The sequence below is a fragment of the Amblyomma maculatum genome, chromosome 6 (genome assembly GCF_055883805.1).
Source record: "Amblyomma maculatum isolate TAMU_Amacu chromosome 6, ASM5588380v1, whole genome shotgun sequence".
NCBI lineage: Eukaryota > Metazoa > Arthropoda > Arachnida > Ixodida > Ixodidae > Amblyomma > Amblyomma maculatum.
In genome coordinates, this window is record NC_139349.1 from 23,476,969 (window position 1) to 23,497,673 (window position 20,705).

The 20,705-nt window shown below is 44.7% G+C and overlaps 1 protein-coding gene across 1 annotated transcript; it reads right to left on the reverse strand.

Moving 5' to 3' along the window:
* Positions 1–1,298: 1,298 nt before the first annotated feature.
* LOC146185271 (L-asparaginase-like) lies at positions 1,299–20,447 on the reverse strand. The gene is made up of 10 exons (XM_084606223.1): positions 20,067–20,447; positions 14,614–14,731; positions 11,604–11,715; positions 10,677–10,802; positions 8,883–8,966; positions 8,396–8,522; positions 6,182–6,294; positions 5,506–5,691; positions 4,304–4,417; positions 1,299–1,550 (listed from the first exon to the last, which is right to left on the reverse strand). The coding sequence occupies exons 1-10, from the start codon at positions 20,227–20,229 to the stop codon at positions 1,431–1,433; spliced, it is 1,263 nt and encodes a 420-aa protein (XP_084462349.1). The 5' UTR covers positions 20,230–20,447; the 3' UTR covers positions 1,299–1,430.
* Between the last annotated feature and the right edge of the window lie 258 nt (positions 20,448–20,705).

Here is a 20,705-nt window from a genome sequence, read left to right on the forward strand (position 1 = left end):
CAGAACCAGCCTGGCAAGACTCCTGCATTCTCGTTACCCCTAGGCCATGCAGGCACGTTCATGCGGCTTGGTTGAAGCGGGCTTTATTTGTAGATTACATGCGCTATCACATCATACCTTTAAAGACAAAGCTTAGGTGTCCCCCTTAATATTTAGGACATATCGTTGATTTGCTCGCCTCGTGCTCCCCCAGCGACAGATTTTTTTGGCGGATTGAGCGAGAAGCAGTGTCGATAGTAAGGCACGCGCTAGACTTATACCGGCATGGCTACCCATTCGGCTTGGAGAAGCGAAAGACATTGAATACTTCTGCATAAGGCCAACCAGTGTGCGGCTTTGAGTGTTACTGTGGGTGGCATTGGCGACGTGATAAATCTTATGTGCAGCGATGAACAGAAGCCTAAGAAGGCATGATGATGCCAATGTGGGTTCAGGCACGTTCAGACTTTCACAATTGCAAGGGCTCCTATGCATTTCACAGTGCTGCAGATATCTTGTGAGACGAAGTATAGGGCCAGTCAGCGCGCGGCCATGTCAGCTGCCAGCTACTATATGGTCCAGGGACCATACAGCTACCGCCTCCTAGCGCCATGCTCGTTTGCTCACAGCACCAATACAGACGCCGATGTCGGATTCTGCCGAACGTGGCCTTTAACCATGGATGAAGCAAAACTATTCAGGAATAGTCTAATGTTTGAGAAAATCCTGTGAATTTTGTCCCCAAAACAGACTGAACGAGGCGATTTTGCATAGAATATCATAGTCTAAATGCCATCATCAGAAGTGACATATACCTCCGTCACATAGACGGCGCCATGGACTGCCTTTGGGGCGCTTCTGGCTTTTCCTGCGTTGATCTGGGATCAGGCAATGCATTACGAGCCACACAGTGTCTCAGGAGCAAACGCGATCCCCTTTTTCACAAACTTTTTCACAAAGACTATACATGTAGATGCAGAATGCTATGTCAACATAACGAAAAGTTGGATTACGCAAGCCACAAGCGGCGTCGGATTCAACAATAACTGCTTATAACCATAGGTATGAAAACGGGCGACACCCACGTCAAGCGCCAGCTTTTTCTTGAAGCCCTCGCCGTCTTTTATACCACGATGTCAAGTAATATGAACCATTCGTTAGACATACACGCGAGGGCTCAAAGGCAGACACACATGTATGGTTCTACAACCGGTGCCAACAGCGCAAGGATTCCATTTCCGATTTAGTGCCACGGTCGCAACCTTTTCCTATTTTGCAGCAACTCCTGATGTTGCTGCCAAGAGACGAACACGTGCACAGGACAACCATACTTTATTGTAGATTTGACAGGGACAATTATATATATGTTGCCAACTCTGCCAAGATTTGAAGGCTTGGGCGCATTGCTTTATTTGTCAGCGCACGCACAGCCTGTGGGCATAGAAAGAGCTTCAGCGAATGAACATGGCCTTCCAGGGTCCCATTAGGTTAAACACGTTGTATTGGTCTTCCCAGCCGTCTCCCGCTCCCAGCGGAACAGTCAGCTCTCCACGCAGGGGTTCTTGCAGTTTCTGAAAGTAGGAACACGGGTTTGGCAACTGAGTCGTATACCCTCAAAGCAAAGCAACATAAACTCGCTTTGATTTTCTAGATTTTTTTTTTCTGACAAACTTGGATAGATAAAAAACTGACAAGAATTTGGAAACAAACGCTCTCTTTTAAATGATACGATGAACATTCTTAATGACAGATTGACATTGCGGTTAGCAAATAGTGTAGTTGGGTGAGCATAGTAAAATAGAACAATCGTGGTCGTTAAAATAAATAAGCGAGTTACTTTTCCCATCACGCCGTCTTGCAAGGTATCTGCGCTTAAAGGACGTAACATTAACTTTCTAAGCTACGGCCGGATGCAGGCACACCTTTGTATAATTAAATTCAGGTGAAAGTCAACGTCTCTAGTCAGGAACTTGAAAACATTAGTGAAGTAATATTCCATTTTTCGCCCATTAAAACTAATCAGAGCTTGAATAAGTTTTGTTTGAAGACTTTCTGTACACGAGGAGAGTCTTCTACGAAGCATGTTGTTCATGCTTCAAGAATGCGCATGTTTTTTTTATCTCTTAATTAATTTCCCAGAAGTTTTCCTAAATTTGTGGGTAACAGTTTTTGAATGCAATTTTTCTGCAGATTATTTGGAGGGTTTGTAGTTATTGCTATTTATTTTCAAAAACGCACATCACTGGCTGTTCGTGGTAATCTTAGTTACTGGTTGCGAGCACAGGACAAATTTGAGAAGCAAAATTTTGCCTCCTTCCCCCGCCCTCTCCATCGGAAGCTTCGATAATTTTGAGAAATATGTTCATGAAAATATGGCAATTGAAAGATGTCCCTAAAAGCTTGGCTTGACTATCTCTCGGGTAACTTCTTTTTTCTTCCAGACCTTTTCCTATAGTCTTTTCTGCTTTGTGGTTTTTCGGCCGCCTTTGAACACTTGTTTTGTTTCTTGAGAGAATGGCGCTATAGTGCTCATTTCAGAGTTGCTCACGCTTGCGTTTGGAACACGAGGGAGAAGGAAAAAAAATGTTACCTTGAAAGGCCAAACAGCAATTAGAGCCGTTTCGCAGAACGCTTCAGCAATGCATATTTAGAGGTTCGTAACATATGTAGAAAAGCCGCAGTGTAGAAATAGTTGTCTTGCATTCCAGTTTATTTTGTGCCTTTTTTCTATAAGGTCTCTATTTACGTTTACTCGGTGGAAAAAGTCGTTCTCATAGATGCAAATTGGCAGTAAGTATTTCAATATTTTATTCCCTGCGAAATTAAGTTGAAATTAGGACGTCGGTGATGAAGTCGAGAGTAAGGGCGTCGCTTGGTTTCGTATTTAATGTAACTTTTCTTTTAATCTTCCCATTGCGATAAAAGTGACCCGTAATGGCGTAACAAGTTACATTATCCAGCACCGTAATTCCGATGCTTTTCTATGCAAAAAAAAAAAAGAAAAAACATTTTGCATAGTTTAATACAGTTAAATTGTGAAAATGGCCTGCGCTGGTAATACCCATTGTTTACTTCCATCTTTTTCAAGCTTATGAGAGTTCTGTTTTCAGGAGCGATATAATTTCTTTATCATCAGGAAGTGATAATCCACCAGTCTAGACTAATATAGATATTCGAAGAATTTTCCTCACTGGTCCTTTTGTACGCTTCCGTACGAATGCCATAATTTAGCGACGGCGCGCTTCTTTTTCTGCTTTTTCCATTCGCGGGCACTTTTTTCTACGTAATCGCAGTGCTGGGAACTGTGATAAATGAGCCCAATAACGAACGTGCGTCGCCAGAGGTGCTTTCATTAATAAAAACAATCTTTCATTGAAGCATACAGGTTCCCCTTGATACGTGCATGCGGGGCTATTGCGTACATACATCAATCTGTTTGGACGCCTTTTACCCATACATGCTTACAAAATCACTTGTGACGTACAGCTACACTGTGAGGCTGCCTGTGCCAGGTGCTCCAATTTTGCCTAAAGTAGCCGAAATTTTATACACATGCTTACCTTTCAATTGAAAGAGGCGCACAGGGAAAACTAGGCTCAAATATAATGTAAACAAGACTTCCGAGGGGAAAAGAGCACAATAGATTTAATACAAGTCGGACTGTGGACTTCGATACGAGGTCGTGTAGTCTAAGCTCAGGAGAAAATCACTTCATCCAGCATGCTAGTTTTGTCCTTCCGGATTGGAATAAGAACTTGTTTATATGAAACACTGCCAACTGCCTCTTAGCAGTCAAAATTATCATGTCATATAAGTAGCAGACAAATTGTTTGCGCATGTTCATCGCATTTTTATAGCAAACCTTGGCCAACAATTGATTCAATTTAAGCCCACATTTGGTCGTCTCACAGTTATAATAACTGACAGTGCAATATTGAGAACGCAGCTATAGCTAGCTTTTAGAATTGGGGGAACGAAAAATTAATGCAAAGGCTAAATTATAATAAACAAAATCCCTGGCTTTTTTTTTTTTTTTTGGAGCCGTAGGGGAAGTATAGTTACCGCGATTTCATGCTTGTTACAATAAAATAATCGTTTAGACAGAAATAAAGTTGTCGTAAGTATTGGCAAGATCACTCTGCACGAGGAACATTGCGCAGAATTTGCGGCTGTGTCGTAGAATGTCGCGACCAAAAAGCGCGATCTCTTTTCAAACTGCGAGCCTATCTGATTATAGGCACAAGTAAGGGAACTGCAATGCGACACACCGTGTCTTCATATATCGAATGACGTTCTTTCGTCAAAAGCCTCTGCACGCAGTTACCTTTTTCTTCTCCTCGTGTGTCCATTCGCTTTTCGAGAGAACATAGCTGAGCTTGGTCAACCCAGCCTCTGGGGTCATGTCTGCTCCCGGAATTACGCCAACCTGAAGCAGATCCTTAATGTCGAAATGCGAGAAGGAAGAAAAATAAAAGGCAGTTGAAATGAGTTAGAAGGAGTAAATACGCTTGGTTCATATGGCGTAAAAAGACGTGCCATCATATTCACCGCTCTTGTCACGGACGCGTGTCGTGACGCCGAACATTTAAACCATTATTTAATCCAATTAAATCGAAACCGATATGAGGATCTCACTATACGTGTACCACGGCAGCTCGATGGAAGCGTGCTTCCATCGAGCGGCCGTGCGTGTACTAACAATACTTATTGCGAGTATAGATGTACCTTCAACTAAGTGGTAGACGAACTGTGGCATGACCCTCAAACTAATGTCTCGGTGAAATGAGCACTGTTTTCTTGAGTTTAAAAAATTGTCCACGAATACGTTACTTTCTAATGCGAAATTCGATCGCAGGTTATCAGCTGTTTCTCCTTTTCAAAAGATTGAGGCAAAGATTTCGAGCAAGACACGTATGTACAATTACAGACAACTTTGATTAATTTTTCACATGTATTCCATCAAGAAACACTCCACTAACAGTTCTTGGCTATCATGAAAGAAGCTTTGTGGTCGGAGAAATGGAGAGAGCAATTGAGTTATCGGAAAGTTGCGGGAAGCAGCGCGTGGGCCCATAGGAACGTTGCGCGACGAACAGATAGCAGCGACTTATTGACACCGCTGACACCGCTAGCGAGTGAAGCGAGGGAGAACGGGATGCACCGTGATCCGCTGATAGCGAGCCAGCGTTTCGGCAACCGTAGTGCACCCTCGCCGCTATGCAGGATGAGGGGGGGACCCCCTCTTCCTCTTTCTGCATGGCGGCGACGGTGTTCTACGCAGACATGTTGCGTTGACTAGCTAGCGGCTACAGCGGCATCAGTCAGTTACTGCTAGCGCTGCCTGCGTCCCCCCCCCCCCCCGCCATGTTTCCTGCGAGGCTCCGGTTGCCGAAGCGCCGGCTTAACTAGGGGGACGAAAGGGGGGCGGAGCTGGTTACGAGGCCGACGCGGCCTACGCGAAACCCAGGAACGGGCGCCAAAGAGCTGCGCTCTGAAGCGCAACGCTGACGGCGGCCAACAGCTCACGTTTCCCGTCTCGTAGGCGGGGTCCACGGCTCCATGCGGGCACTGGGAGCAGTTGAGGATGAGAACGCCGCGATCGGTGGCCTTGCGAATGGCATCCATGATGTCCTTGCGGGCGGTCGGCGCGTTGCCGGCGCCGTAGGTCTGCAGCACGACGCCTTCGACGGGCGGCTGCAGGAAGGCTTCCACCTAAGAGGGAGCCCACAGGAAAACATCGATGAGGGTGATGCGCCAGATGCCCATGCGTTCAATATCATGAGCGCCTAACTATCGCCGTTATTGTTTGGTTTGCAAACAAAACACATAGAAGGCGAAATGGAGTCCCTTGACTTCTGGTACATCAAAGGTGCGACGCCAGTCTGCTCTGGAAGCGAGAGAACAGTGATTTACATTGTGCCCTAACTTTGATGCAGAGTGCTTCTTCCGGAAGAGAATTGGAAGACAATCCTTCATAACGAAACCTATCGCTACTGTAACAAATGAATGTCCAGTTGCGACATATGCGCGAGTGGCGAGAAATTGTTGAAATACTTCGCTGTCTTATTGCTCTAGTTGATCTTTTCGGGTGGTGAAGCATACAGGTGGACAAATGCTGGCTCTCGAAATGATGCACCTGATGCATGTTTAAATAGTGCTAGCCTCGGAAAAACAAAACAAGCCAAAAACAGAACAGACTAACCACTTGGATAGTGATGCTGGGGAAGAGTCTCAGCAGGCCCACCTCCCGGCTCAGCGTCTCGTGGGCGCGGAACTCATGTCCTATCGGGTCTTGGCGGATGAGACGCCAGTTGACTGAGGAGTGGAGAGGATTAAAAAGAAAAAAAAGGTATGACAGACAAGTGCTTTGCAGGCGCCTCTTTATGGCTGGAAATAATGGTTTGGTTTATGGGGTTTAAACGCGCCGGGGCGGCCGTAGTTCAGGGCGCAAGATCACTGACTGACGTGGGCTTGCTTTTCGGCTCCATCTAATCGCGGTCGGTGTGGTTGGGATCGAACCCAGATTCTCTGACACAGTAGACGCGTGCCATAATGATTAAACCGCTGCGGCGGAGCTAAGCCGCAGAAAGAGGAGATGGAGAGAGGCTGCAAGTCAACCACCCTGCAAGACGTTATTTGTTCCCTTAAAGAAAAACTGAAATGGTATTTATTTTTTAGAATTAACAGGGTTTGTGGATGCGAATGCACGAAGAGTCCAGGCGGAGCCTGCCTGGTGTTCTTGCCTTAGTATTTAGAATGGTGACAGAATTAACCGCCGTTTAAAGCTGCGACTACGTTAAGGCCTGTCATTGATTCGGAGAAAGGCGAATATGCTTGGTGATGGCCTCATTCTTATTGAAATTCAGTAGGGATGGAAGAATATTCGCCAATTTTTAGTAGAGAAACGAATATTATATTCCATTTGCTGAAGGAATCAAATAGAGCTCGGTCAAAAGATTTCGGAACGAATGGAAATCATTCTCGTTTTCGATCAGTAGGCACAAAATTCGAATAAAGAACAAGCAGCTTTATGCGACGGCTGTATAAAGATGAGGGTTCACTTTGACGTCGCACATCACGCTGCCGTGATTGATCTGCGCGGGAAGGAGGGTTTAGCAGAGCGACGCAATCTATTTCCGTACTTCCGTGGCGGCGTTCGTAATGCTCATACATATATGGCCTCTGCGCTGCGACGTGGTTTAGCCTACTTAAAAAAAAAAAAAAAAAAAAAAAAAAGAAAACATCCTTTCATGCCTGATCTCGCAGGTTGCGAGCTGAACGCTCCTCTGCCGTATGGTGAAATTTGGGACTATTTCGTTCGTTTTCATCATCAGTAACCGTACGTAATCTTGATTCCTATGGTTTACTGACTTCGTATTGCGTTAATCAAGATAAAGCTGTAGCTTTTTAAACACTCCGCCGCTAGCGTTTCGCACCGACAACCGTTTAGCGCAATATTCGAAACAGTGGCGATTACTTGCAAATATTCGATTAGGCCGTTATACTCTTCCAGTCTTATTCGATAGCAAAGCTGCACTATTCGCATTCGATTCGGCGTCGAAAAATTGCCGCTTATATCCCGCCGAAATAAAATTACCGCTGCCTGTCCTCACACCTTTCCCTGTATTATCTGACGGCGCTAAATGACGTTTTGTGGACTTGACCTCGGTGGCGCTGGTGTTCTTCATTCAAGACAATATTTCTTTGCTGGAAATGTAGCGCCCCCCAAAAATGCCGCCATCAGTGTGCCTCTTTCCCTGGAGCTCTGAGTCTGCGCACCGGATAGCCTGAACGTCTTTGCAGGTATATTCGGCGGTAGCGACACCATTGCAAATTCTAAAAAGGCATCACAGACCTTATGTTTTCACTTGCTATTGAAAGCCTGCCTTTACAAAGCCTGTGTTTTGAGGGGAAGCGGAAGTGAGTTTAATAGCGAATAGGAGACAAAGAAGCTTCAAAACCAGTATGCGGAAAGAGACCCACGGAGGCATTTCGATTAGAAATGTGAATTTGGGTTAAGGAATTCCAAGTATAAGTGGCGCATACGTCAGAAGACTTCGCCTTTTTTTTTTTTTTTCTACTTTCAAGCGCAGTGAAGGTATTCCCGAAGGATTCACGTGGATTCACCAGTGCAGCAAGCCGGTAAGTGAGTCGGAGCTGTTAGGCTTATTCTCGTCGCTATCGATGTTGGTGCAAAGAGCTTGAAAGTGAATAAAACATTGAGTGCGGGTATTTGTGGGTAAATAATATTTGAAATGTTTTTGGAAGGAATAGTCGACTGCATGGACAGGTGAAGAGCGCGGATGCTGGCAGTGACATTGCAGTCGAGCACTTCAGTTGTACTCGCGCGGGCAGTACGCACATCATCGACTAAAAGCCGGAAATAATTTAGTAGAGCGCTATATACAGGACTTACTTTCGACGTTGATACCAATGGTGATGAGGGGTGCCATGTTGAAGGATGCGAAGGCATCCAGATGGGCCACGCTGAACTTGCTCACGCGGTTTCCGCGGAACAGCTGGTTGTGAAACATGAGCCCCACCTGCTCGGCGAAGAAGAGCGGTCATTTAGGTGGCACGCTTTGTCGGTATTGCGAGAGGATGTTAGTTTTGCGCACGAGGTTCAAAAATGTGCATGCTTTGGCGTCATAGACATCTGCTCTTGCTGGCGCTCTAACCCTTATAATCAGAAAGGGTGTTGCTTTAACATAGGCTTGCTAAGCTGGGGAGGACGCTAAAATGGTTCAAGAATCGGCACTTAGGATAGTCCTACTAGATCGAAATAACCTTAACTTCGCCCAATAGATATCGGGATAGTAGAATTAAAATATATGTGATTGCGTCATTGATAAGGATAGCTGGTAACAAAGTTGTCAAACGTTTTGCTACTACATTTCACTCACCTCAGGTATGACGTAATTTCCGGCTGCGATAAGAGCGTTGAGCAGATTATTTCGTCCGTCACTTCGGGGCTCGAAAACTGGTATCTGCAAGGAAGATATAATTTATTATATGAAGAGTAACTGTAGTGCACGCATACTGTGTCTGAATTAAGTGAAGCTGTGCGAATATTCGAAATGTCTTATTACTTTTTGAAGACTTCTTTCATCTCATTATTGATAGTGGTAGCCCTATGAAACAGGCATAAATGTAGATTCTTAACACACTGCGATTTCATAATTAACAGCGCTCAAATTAACCAGAAAAGAGTCAACCTCATCCCTAGCCCCTCCCTCAATGCCTTGCGTGCAGTGCATATCGAACCGCATCGCCTATCATCACAACGTCGCATCTAATCATCGAGAACACAACCTTTTGCTCAGTAGTTTATACTATACTTACAGCGCGAGAGTGGAACTTCTTGCAGAAGCTGTGAATACTAACAATAGCAACATTTTTGGGCAGTTTTAGTTGTCATCGTATATAATACTCAGATTTTTTTCTGGTATTATATATCTTGAACAAGTAATTTAGTTTTCTTTAATATGTATTTTCTTTTTTCACCACTAAACCTCTGTACTGCCTTTGGCCCCGAGTGTGAAATGAAAAGAGAAGCAAACTGAAGTACAAAATCGCGAAGCATGTTCTAATCTTTTACCGATATTAAGAAGCAACTATAGCTATATTTGTCGTATAGGTTCCTAGAAGCGGAATATACATGCTGATGTACAGATGATTCGTTCAGAAGAAATTCAAAATTGTTCTTCCAATTGGCTTTCATCTTGTGAAAAATAAAATGTGGAAGGCTTATTGGGTCGCACTTAAAGTAAAGCACTTAAAGTTTGTCTCAATGACAAGTGGCTTCCTCTATCTTCGTCGCAGCGAGCCCCTCATTTCCACACACTCGTCTGCTCTGTAACTGCATAAATTATAGCGCCTGCGCTAGCGCTTCACTGTCTTGCACGAATATGCACACAATGAGCGAAATTCCTGAGTGTATTAAATTCGTATTTCGATTCGGTTCCATCAGTTTTCGGCTAGTATTCTATTCATATTGTAGTAAAGCTGTTCGTATTTGATTCGGTTGCCATGTTGCACTATTCGCCTTCGGTTTTGAAAAGTACTATTCGCACATTTCTAGCAGTATGAAGACTATGTGCATCAAACAAGTTTCTCTAAATTGTGGAACGCAGAGCACCTGGAAAAGAGCAAAATGCCTGACGTCCCCAGTAAAATAAGTATATAACCAACGATTTGTAGACGTGGGAAGAGACGATAAAAGTCATTGACGAGATGAGATCGCAAAGCGCAGGTCCGGGAGAAGTTTGCCGAGGCTTTTTACACTTCACTAACATGGCAATACCTTTCAATCATTTCCCACTAAATTTCCTGTATGACATATCACTGGGCATATAAAGACTTGAATATGTTGTAAAGACTTGAATATGCGCTTATTAAGAAGTTCGCAGGGGTCAAGTGGATGCAGCTAGCACAGAACCGGGTTAAGTGGAGAAATATGGGAGAGGCCTTCGCCCTGCAGTGAGTATAATCAGGCTGATGATGATGATGATGATGATGATGATGATGTTTTAAGAAGGCTGGGCAGGTTTTGGCTCATTACTTTTTTGATTTTACGTTCCTGCAGAATACATTGCATGAAATTGAAAACTTCAGCATGTTGACACTAGGAATCAATGGCGTAGCGCTCACTTTTGAATTAAAAAAAAAAGGACACAGTTCTTTCTGGGCTTGTGTACCTGCGAGCCGGTGATGACCACTGATTTCCCCAGGCACTCCAGCAGGAAGGACAGCGCAGACGAAGTGTAAGCCATGGTATCGGTGCCATGGAGAACGACGAAGCCATCGTAGCTGTTGTATTGAGTCTGCGCACAATCAGAGGAACACCTTATTATAACTAGCGCCGCGGACAGAATATATTTTGTTGCTGTTGCATGTGGCGGCTGTACCAAGCAGTAAGTAGCAGAAATTACAGCTCTCCTGCTAGTAACAGGGGAACGCACAGACCTCTTGTAACAACTGACGATAAGACAAGGAAATGTTGGAGACAAACCGTGCTCATGATCTCTTAATTTAGGACTGTGATCACACGATGTCATCAGCGTAGGCTGTTCTATGGACTGGAAGGTAGGCTTTGCAGTACCTAAGTCCTTCCTCAATGCACTACACTTTTGAAGCTTGGCGGCTATAGCACAGGCATGAACCACAGTAATCTGAACAAGCTCCGGTGTCCTAAATGTATCTGGCTCTGTCGTAGCAAAAATAGAGTGTCATGTGCAGTCCTGTGCGACAGTACTAGCGGTAGTATCGTCAACACCGATCAAACAATACTTTTGACACGTCCGTATAGTTAAAGCTCCACACGAAAGCAAAGTAATAAATGCGTTACGTTATATTTTGTTAACGCCTACAATGCAGTATCACTGTGAAGACCTGCGTCTATCGACGCATTGATTCCTTACTGTTCATAGACATCCTCGCACACGATAGGGTATCATGCATGCACTAGCCGAAAGCTCTTGATCTAAGGCCTTTTATTTACTTGGCTTAAACAACTAAGAATATGAACCTCAATCGTTCAGCATATACTGTGATAAGCGCTCGAAATTACGGAAGCTTACGGTGAGATATAAGCGAGTTTGTTCTTCGCAATAAAATTATCTTACATTTATGTCTCGAGCGATCTGAAGCCAGTCGTCCATCGTGGCATTGGACGAGTCCAGCAGTGGAGTGTACTCGGAGATGGTGTAGATCACTCGCCGTGGATCTCCCGTTTTCCTAGACGAACAAGCAAGGTTATGTGCACGGTGGGACAGCTGTTTTATTAAATAGATACATTTTGGTTGTCTAGGTGCAGCTTATATGTCGTGGGTGCATGCAAGTTTGTTTCATTACCGGGGTATGCTCTGTATAAGAAACTTGACGTTGAGTGGAATGCATTTTATTTCCGACACGTTATGCGTGCACTTATTGGCCACCGTACCTCTGATGCAGAAGACGCTTTATTTTTTGCTTCAGATCTTTAGGTTCGAATCGGATTATTATAACTATTCGATTCAAAGAACAGCCCCAGGCATTGGGGAGAAACCTCCGCGCTACCATTACAGACAGCAGCAAGTGATGAAAATACGCTATACATAGCTATTAAAGTTCTGCACAAATGGGAATATGACAGGGCAAGGTATAATTGATGCTCTAATCAGACCTCTTATTCAAAATTAGTTAAACGATACCTGTCGATTATGGCAGGACTATTACTTGGGACGACGTTACGACACGCGTACATTAGGACTGCGCTTATCAGTGTTTCGGACGAAGTAGATGCATGTGTATCGAAAATATGGTACATGGCTCCTGAAATTGAATCTCGACTGCGATAAAACATCAAGCTACAAGACAATATCCACCAGGATTGCATGATTTGCAGGCTGCACTCGTATAAAGGGCACAGATGCTGAAAATGGCGGTTCTCAGAAGAGCGGGGTAAGCGCGCCTGCGAACGACAACACACTCAGGGACCTGAAATCTCAAGGATCCCTTGAATATTGGATCAATTATTTGTCCATGCACAGCTGGGTGCACTACTCTTGGGAATAATGCATGCAAATGGAAGAAAGAGCTGATTGTTTGTCGCCGAACTTTGTGCGCCTCCCTGGAAGTAAAAGAGGCACCGGAGTAGAAGAAGGTATAAGCGCCCTCTGCTGCTTCCAATGCGTGCATGACCTTTGTGCTGGGTGGAAGCCTTGCTGCGGTAGCCGCGTTCCAGAAAATATTGCGCCCACGTGCCCATCGCTTTTCAACCGTGCTTTCAAATTTTATACCCTTCTTCTCACCATGACAATATAAGCAAAATATAAGCGCCAGGCGTCTATAAACAATATAAACATAAGGTATTTTCCGTACATTGTGGAGCAATGGTCAGGCGCAGCGGATATTAAATGCTCTCTTCGGGGCTCAGAAAGAACCCCAGATACGGGTCACTGTATGTGTTTTTGCGAGCAATGGCAAATGTCATTGATTTTATTTTTTTTCTTGAATTTATATATTCGAGGTGGGTGTTTATTGTTTCTTATGATTGTTAAAAAAGTGTTTTGTGGTGCTTTGAGCAAAATCTGGCGCCGTGTTCAAGCCACGCAGGCAACCTTGGTCCTCAGTGCTTATACTAACAGAACCCGAAAGCTCAGATTTAAGTACCTAGAGTTTGGAGATACACCGCAGCAAAACAGCAGCATTGAAAAGCAGGTAAAGGAGGCAGAAAGGAAAATGTGGGAGGAAAGAATGCAAGGAAAATCAGCATTGGGTATGTATAGAACTCGAAAACAGGATATAAAGAAAGAAAGTTTATTCGACAACTCACGAGGGAGCTCATTGCTGTTTGAGGCTAGAACAGGGGCCCTCAGAACAAAAACGTACAGGAAAAAATTTCAGGAAGTAGATATATTATGCGCGGCGTGCGGAACTGAGGAGGAAACAACGGAACATGTTGTTCTAAGGTGCCAAAAACTTCGTCCTGTCCTTCCCGCGGAAAAAGCGGCAGATCTGGAGAGAGCACTGGGATTTGCTGGGGAAGATGGACGAATGGATGAGGAACGCGTTCTGATAACAAAAGAGAGGTTAGAGGATTGGTGGAAAAAGTCAAGAGAATAAAAAGAGGAAAAAAGGGAGGGGGGCAGATACGGGCGAATTAGAAGCTAAAAATGGGGAAGATATAAATATATTTCTTTTAATTCTTTGGCTAGGCGGCGCAAGCTGCCGCCCGATTCAAAGGGCAGAGCCACTATCATCCATCATCCATCCATCATCCATATAGCAGCGCAGTCGAAACTAAGGAATCTACTTCCTTTGGGAAATAAGCGACGTGCTCTTCGATCTAGACTCAAATACATCCGATGAAATGGACAAGGTTATTTATTGCCTGAAATGTGACCCTTTAAAACGTCTTCGTTGCAAAACTTTGAAGGGGTACTTAAGCTTTGTCTTAAAGGTATGGCGTGACAGCGTTAATGATTTCTCCTTCACCTGGACGTATAGTATCACTCACCTTCTATTTGGTGCCGCTGTTATCCAACGCACTCATTAGCATACAGTCGTAGGTTACAAGAATATTCGAAAGGACACCCGACCTAGGTACTAAGCTCCGCCTTAACCAAGCTATAAGAAAGTGCCTGTTCGGCCTAAGGGCAGCTTGAATAACACTAGATCTATGCGCCTGGAGCGCTGCACTCCAATTTACACACACTGCCATCTCAAAAGCGAAGCTCAAGTTGGCAGCGCCGGCGATTTCGACTATGTCATGTGGTTTAGTAACGTCAAAGAACCCTAAGACTCTTCAGGGCACGGTCGTGTCACCGGCCAACTACCACTTGTCAGAGGCACCTTTGTGTTGTTTATTTCGACTGAAAACGATGCCAGCATCCACGCCTGAGTTTCTGGAGTACGCGTCCTTGAAAGCTATCACGATAATAAGGTCGTTCGATGAGCGAGTTCAAACTAGCACGGCGGGGACGCAATTCACAAAGAAAACAGATTGGCTAGAGGGGAACTGTATGCCTGGAAACTTTCCTTCTGTCTTGTGCCCCCATATCTGTGCTTGCTAAACACGAGCGTTCACCTCTATGGCATTAGGTTCAGTTTATCGGTCGACGCTCTGCAGCAAATACAAATGCGTTCACTCACGGAAGGACCAGCGGAGGCTTCTCGCATTCTCCAAAGTGTTTCTCCGCGTACTCAGCGTCGTGCAGCTGCGGGAACTCACGAAGCCGCTTATCCAAGATCCCTGGTGCCGGCTTGAGAACTGCGGACGAGGAATCAGCAGCCCGTAGCTTTGCATTTGCAACGCAGGGAGCATGTTTGGGACAGACCTGCTTCACACTCAAACTTTTTGGGGATATTGGCAAATTTGCAGTGCTATATAATAGGCGTAGCGCGCCTCGCTAACGTATCGCTAGACAGCGAGAAATGATTTTCCAACAAAATTAAAAAAAATTACTTTTGCTTACTCAGTGTAGCGAAAATACCTGCAAAAAACATAAATGAGTTGAAAAAATCAAACAATCATTGATATTTGTGCACTGAAGGCGCAGTTAAGATAATTAACCTGAACGGAATATTCAACGGTTTGACACCTTGCGGAATTGACTAAGAAAATGTACTGCACTGACATCAGTGAATGCATCTTGGGTTACGCATTTAGCGCAGTGTGCATGCCGACGCGCTTGTGTGGCTGTGTGCGCGATGTTACGTGGCGTCAACAGTAGTGGTGTAGCCACGGAAATGCAATTTCGACGAACAAAAGTTTCTGCACATATATAGAAGCTCGCAGTGATCTATAGGGCGATAGAACGAACGCGCGCTCAACTGGAGGCGAAAAAAGCTTGCTTTTGGTGTATAGCGCATTGAAGAACATGCGGACATCACCCGCGAGCACTTCTGAACAGATGAATCCGCATTTATGCCGCCGACGGTGTGATAAAACTAGTGCCTTTTTTTTTTTAGACACCCTAATTAAGCACAAAGCTCAAAGCTTGGAGCTGAGGCCCCAGAATGACACGTCGATGCTATATATATGCAAATCCATTCAAAAGCTTTATTCAGAGAACAGTGGTTGGCCGAAAGGCATAAACATGTCTGACAAGTGCCAGCGCCTAACCAAACAAGTCCAATGAAAAGTCATGTCATCAAACAACAAATTTCATACAACCACACTTAGGGGGAAAAACATGACGAAAAGAGAAAAGCTATTTGAATTACAAGATCGACAACCAACAGTATCTTCAAAAATAACAAATGTGTCCTGTTCGATGTAGTTACCCTTAACTGTTACTTCCTTTATCAGTAAAAACAAATACGTTCCAAGGTTTCTTTTTCCAAGAATGATTGAAGACTGGGACTTCTTACCCAGATATGTACTAGAAACTAACTCCCTGGGCCACTGAACAATCCTTTCTCGAGCTTTTCGCAATTAGAAGCACTGTTGACAAAGAATTTAAAGGCCCTGTGCTGTTTCGTTACGTGCGATTATGTTGAAAACCGTGTGTGACGTGATTGTTTCCCGACAGGAATCTGTTTTGCAGGAAACTCCGAAAGTAACTATTTTTGTGCGAATGAAATTGTGTTCATATAGTAGCTTTATTTTGGTTATATGCACACAGGCTTTTATTTTGACATTGAGTCTGCACTGAAATAAAATCGTTTTTTTTTTCACTAGATCCCACTCTGCACTTGACCACAAGGGTTAGATGCAAGATTAAATAAAAAAATAAATACAACTCAAACACTAAGTAAAATGACACTATCCACGCACAGCTCGTATGATAACGCAAGCCATTCCAACACTCCTTTGAGGTGCAAACCGCAGCACTCCAACGCAATGATTCAATAGAAGGTGGCTGACCAGAATTCCCAATGCTAAAATAATTTTGATTTGGGCCTCAGTGGGCTTTGAACCACCCTGCGGAGTAATGACATGAAATTGGGCATGGTCAGAATATAATAGTATGCAAAAAAATAAAAATAAAAAAGAAACCGAAAAAAAAAAAAAAAACAGCTCCGGGCCACTCATGCATGGTTCATGCAAGTAGTAAAATGGAATGTCCTATTTCGCTTCTTTTGCGTAGACCATCTCAAATTGAAATCGAAATACAAAAGTGAGACTACACCATGAACGGCCAAGTTGGTGCTAGTGCTGAAGGTAGAGTGTGTTAATTTCGCTACAGTAGCGATATTTTCCGGGGAAGAGCGCGAACATCGTTTAATATCAAAGTACATGCGTCTAAGACAATGACCAGTGGGTCAGACTGCCTAGGCTGTTTTTGTGCAACAACCTTAGCCCCAACGCCCAGTACAGAGAGTCAAGTCGGCTGTGTTTACAGTATAGCAGACAGAAGAATGGAAAGAAAAACACATGCGTTGACCTATGTATACCATTGTTCTGGCCCATCTACCTCTCTCCAGATGAAATGCCAGGAGACACAGAGTATTAAGCGCGATGAATCTGAGGATGGCAGCACGGATAAGATAAGCACCTTAGTGGTCTCTCGACCGCGGGGAACCGTGTGCAGCTACAAGCCATATATATACAAGTTCAATGCGAGTTGAAAGTCCACTATAGCGTAGAATGTTTAGTCTTATGGCTAGTTATCGCTGTGGTGCAAGAAAGCTGTCTATGCATGGTGCTTTTGAATCAAGTTGGCACAAACACGGACATTGTATTACCAGCGATACTGCCTCAAGACTGCCACCCCAGTTTACATTCAGGGGCAACCTGGGAGGCAGTAAGCCAACAAGCGATAAAGCCACAATGCAATCTATTTTTGGGGGGCGTTATCAGTTACTTGAGAAGATGCTGCGTTGATGAAATTATCTTAGGTGGGCTCTTATGGGGGACTAGTTGGTCCGGAAGAGCTCTGCTTGTAGAACACGGCAACGTCAGCGAAACCGAGAAACGGGTTCATGTGAGTTAATAACGCGCACTCGATATGTTAGCAGCGTGTAGTCTAATTGCCTTATCAAAGAACAGCTGCGGAAATAAATTTGAGGAGTGAAGTGACAAACGAAGAAACTCGACCGAAGTGATGCTAGTTCCATTTTTGGCCTCAGCAGGCTGAAAGTCAAACAGGTCAAACAGACGTGAAGGTCAAACAGTGCTTGAACAGTGCATGCACAAACAGAAGCCAAATATCTAATACAATTGTCGCTGTCTTGCCGCTGCCAAGCATTTAAAATAAAGGACGCGATTTTAAAGATATGTTCCCGTTACCTACAGTGAAATTCACTACGCCAGTTGAAGAGCCGGCGGTGAGTAAATGATAACGAAGGCAAGGATTCCTAGCAACCATCCCCGTCAGTTTGGGATGGAGCAAAGCATACATGATAATGTTGTGCGACGATATCTTGCCAACCTTTTTGTTCTCTGCTGTCTTTGCCTTTCGTCGCTTTCGTGCCGCGTGCATTGGACCTAAGCTGATCTCGTAAGCAGCGCTTAACGTCCGATAGCAATGGAGCCAACGAAGCTGAGCATTTCGAAAAACGTTTTTTTGTGTTGGAGTCAGGACGTGCCGAGGAATGTAATTCAACCAAAAACAGAAAATGATGGAAAAACCCCCGGAGTTGACCTGGGCTTAAAGGGCAACTCCGAAGGTTTTTTTGGCATTCGAATATTCTAATAAAGATTTTACTGTAGATTCTCCTCTCCATCCTGACGCATTCTACAAAATTTGGGCGCCGTACGATAAACCGTTCGCGCGCAACACGACTTTAAGATATGCTGTTTTCATGGCTTAAGTTGAGACTATTTCTGCCGGCAACATTGAGTTTCTGACGTCACAAACAGTATACCGACGTTACTTTCCACTTCCCGCACGATTATGAAATTGTGAGGCTTATATTGAACTACCTCAGACATTTTATGCAATGCTTCGTGATTTCCATACGTTATTTTCACCATCCAACGCACGTACGAGTGTTTTTCTAATACTGAGTGTGACGTCCCCATTTCATCAAGTGGGACGTCGTTTCTGGCCGTGAAAGCAGTTTCGGTTTTCATTTGCTGTTTTTCTTTTTAAAAATACTTCTAATTGGAATTTCGAAAAACGTTTTTTTTTGTGTTGGAGTCAGGGCGTGCCGAGGAATGTAATTCAACCAAAAACAGAAAATGATGGAAAAACCCCCGGAGTTGACCTTTAACATCCTCGTGTTGCACGTAGACTAGGGGATAGCTCGCGGTCAATTGGCTATATTGGCAGGCTCGTTAACATGCCTGTCGTCGCACAGCACACGAAGTATTATAGCTTGATGTGTTACTGGGACGTCATATAGCTTGGCGGCACTTGGTCCTCGAAAATGCTTCTCAGTGCCTAGAAAAACTTCTTGCTATCGTCTGTACAAGAATCTTTTCAGAATCAGCACTAATTGCAATTGAGCAAATCATAAAACACGTTGAATCATAAAGCTGCCAAGTGTTCAGTTTGAGTCAGCGCCTGGGGCCTGTTCGTTAGCGTATTACGATCCTTTTGATTATAATGTGGGTATGAAACAATGCTGTCTATAATTGCTGATACCAAGTATGGCCCCTAGTCCGAATAAAGAAAAATTGAGCCTTGCACAGCAACACAGACGGAGTGAAACCGTGAGAGTACTTCCCGATTTTGGATGATTATAGCTGCACGCACAGTGCTATGCGACCACAGTGACATGCCTTGAAGTGTTAGGTAATTTAGTTAGTGTTAGTGGACGCATCTTACTCAAAGCTCTGAAAACAAAATACGGTGTCTCGTCAGGGTCTCTAGATGCATTGCGACATACATGCATATTTTAATCAGGAGCTCATAAACTGCAGTCTTTAAGAACCGAAGCCCAAAGGCGACAAGCCACAGGTGGCGCCACAAGCACAGCCACCGGATCAGACCATCATACAACTAGTCATGGGACTGAGGTGTTTATTAGAAAAAGGCGATAGACATGCATTTCATGAGCATAGCAGTTAGCGTAATGTTACCGCAAACACATCCCGCTAAGAAAGTCGCTTTCACCAGTCCTGCATATTGCGTCATGCATAGCGTCATGGGGATCTGAACGCACCTTCCCGAAAGCGAGAAACGTTGGCGTTTAGCCTTCGATCTGCCTGAAGCCGCTCTGGACTTCATAGTTGGCGCCGGATAGCTTGGAAAGGTAATTTTTAGTAGCGAACCTGAAGACGCCAATCAAAACAGACCTCGGCACACCGGCGTGTTTAATAGCGCAGGCTCTGGTCTGCGATCAAGAACAGCTCTCCGAATGCGCGAAAGAGAAAGATGGCCAGGGAACCTAGGGATCACGTCATCGCGGTCCAGCCAAAAATCGGGACCTGAATCAAAATCGCTCAATAAAACATGCTCTTCGGTTCTGGAGATGAGGAAAACGTGCTCCGGGATTCTGGCTGCAGTACACCATAGAATGTTCCTATATGGGGATATCGCGGCACTAATAATATAGGGAACTTTCAGACGAATGGGGTGATACACTGACTGACGATGCTGACAGCCACAGCAAATTCCAGAAATGGCATTGATCATGCGCAGGGCATGGCTCAGATTGAAAACTGCCGTCGGTTTACGCTGGCAATCGACTCGAGCATTACGGCCGGGCCTTACCTCCGTCATCGTCCTTGACCATGCCGATCGTTCCCCCTGTATAGATGACGAGAACACGGGATTCGTCGTTAGTGGCATAATGACGCCAAGCCTCGCTTTCATCAGTGAGCGAGTGCAGAACCTTGGGGACGTACGAGGCGTCCATGGGAACAACGACCGCCATCGTGGAAACTGAAAGCTAGCCGGGCGGCCGCGCGAACAATTGTGCGGACACTGAGTTCCCTGGAGTTATGTAGGCTTCAAGCACGGATCCGCCCCCTCTGCGGAGAGCGATACGGCGCTGTCAGACTTTGCCCCTAAGGCTGGGGCAAAGATTTCGGAAGATAGGAAAGATACGGAAACAGGCAAAACGAAGCTGGAGGGATAGTGTCTAGTTTCCCTTTCTTTAAAAAGCACACATCTTGACATCTTGCAGGTGTTTAAATATTCACGGTGACACAGGAAACAGGGAGCACTGCAGGCTTTGTTTATCACGAAAGCGCTTGCCATTCGCGTTCGAACACGTGTTTCGGTGTTTCAAAGATAATTGCAGGGCAGGCTCCAGGGGAGACAACCGCTTCGCGAAATTTTTATTTCGCCGCCCCGACCTATGCTGCTGCTGTTGCCACACGCTGTGCCAGCCTTATCGGTTCTGTCTCC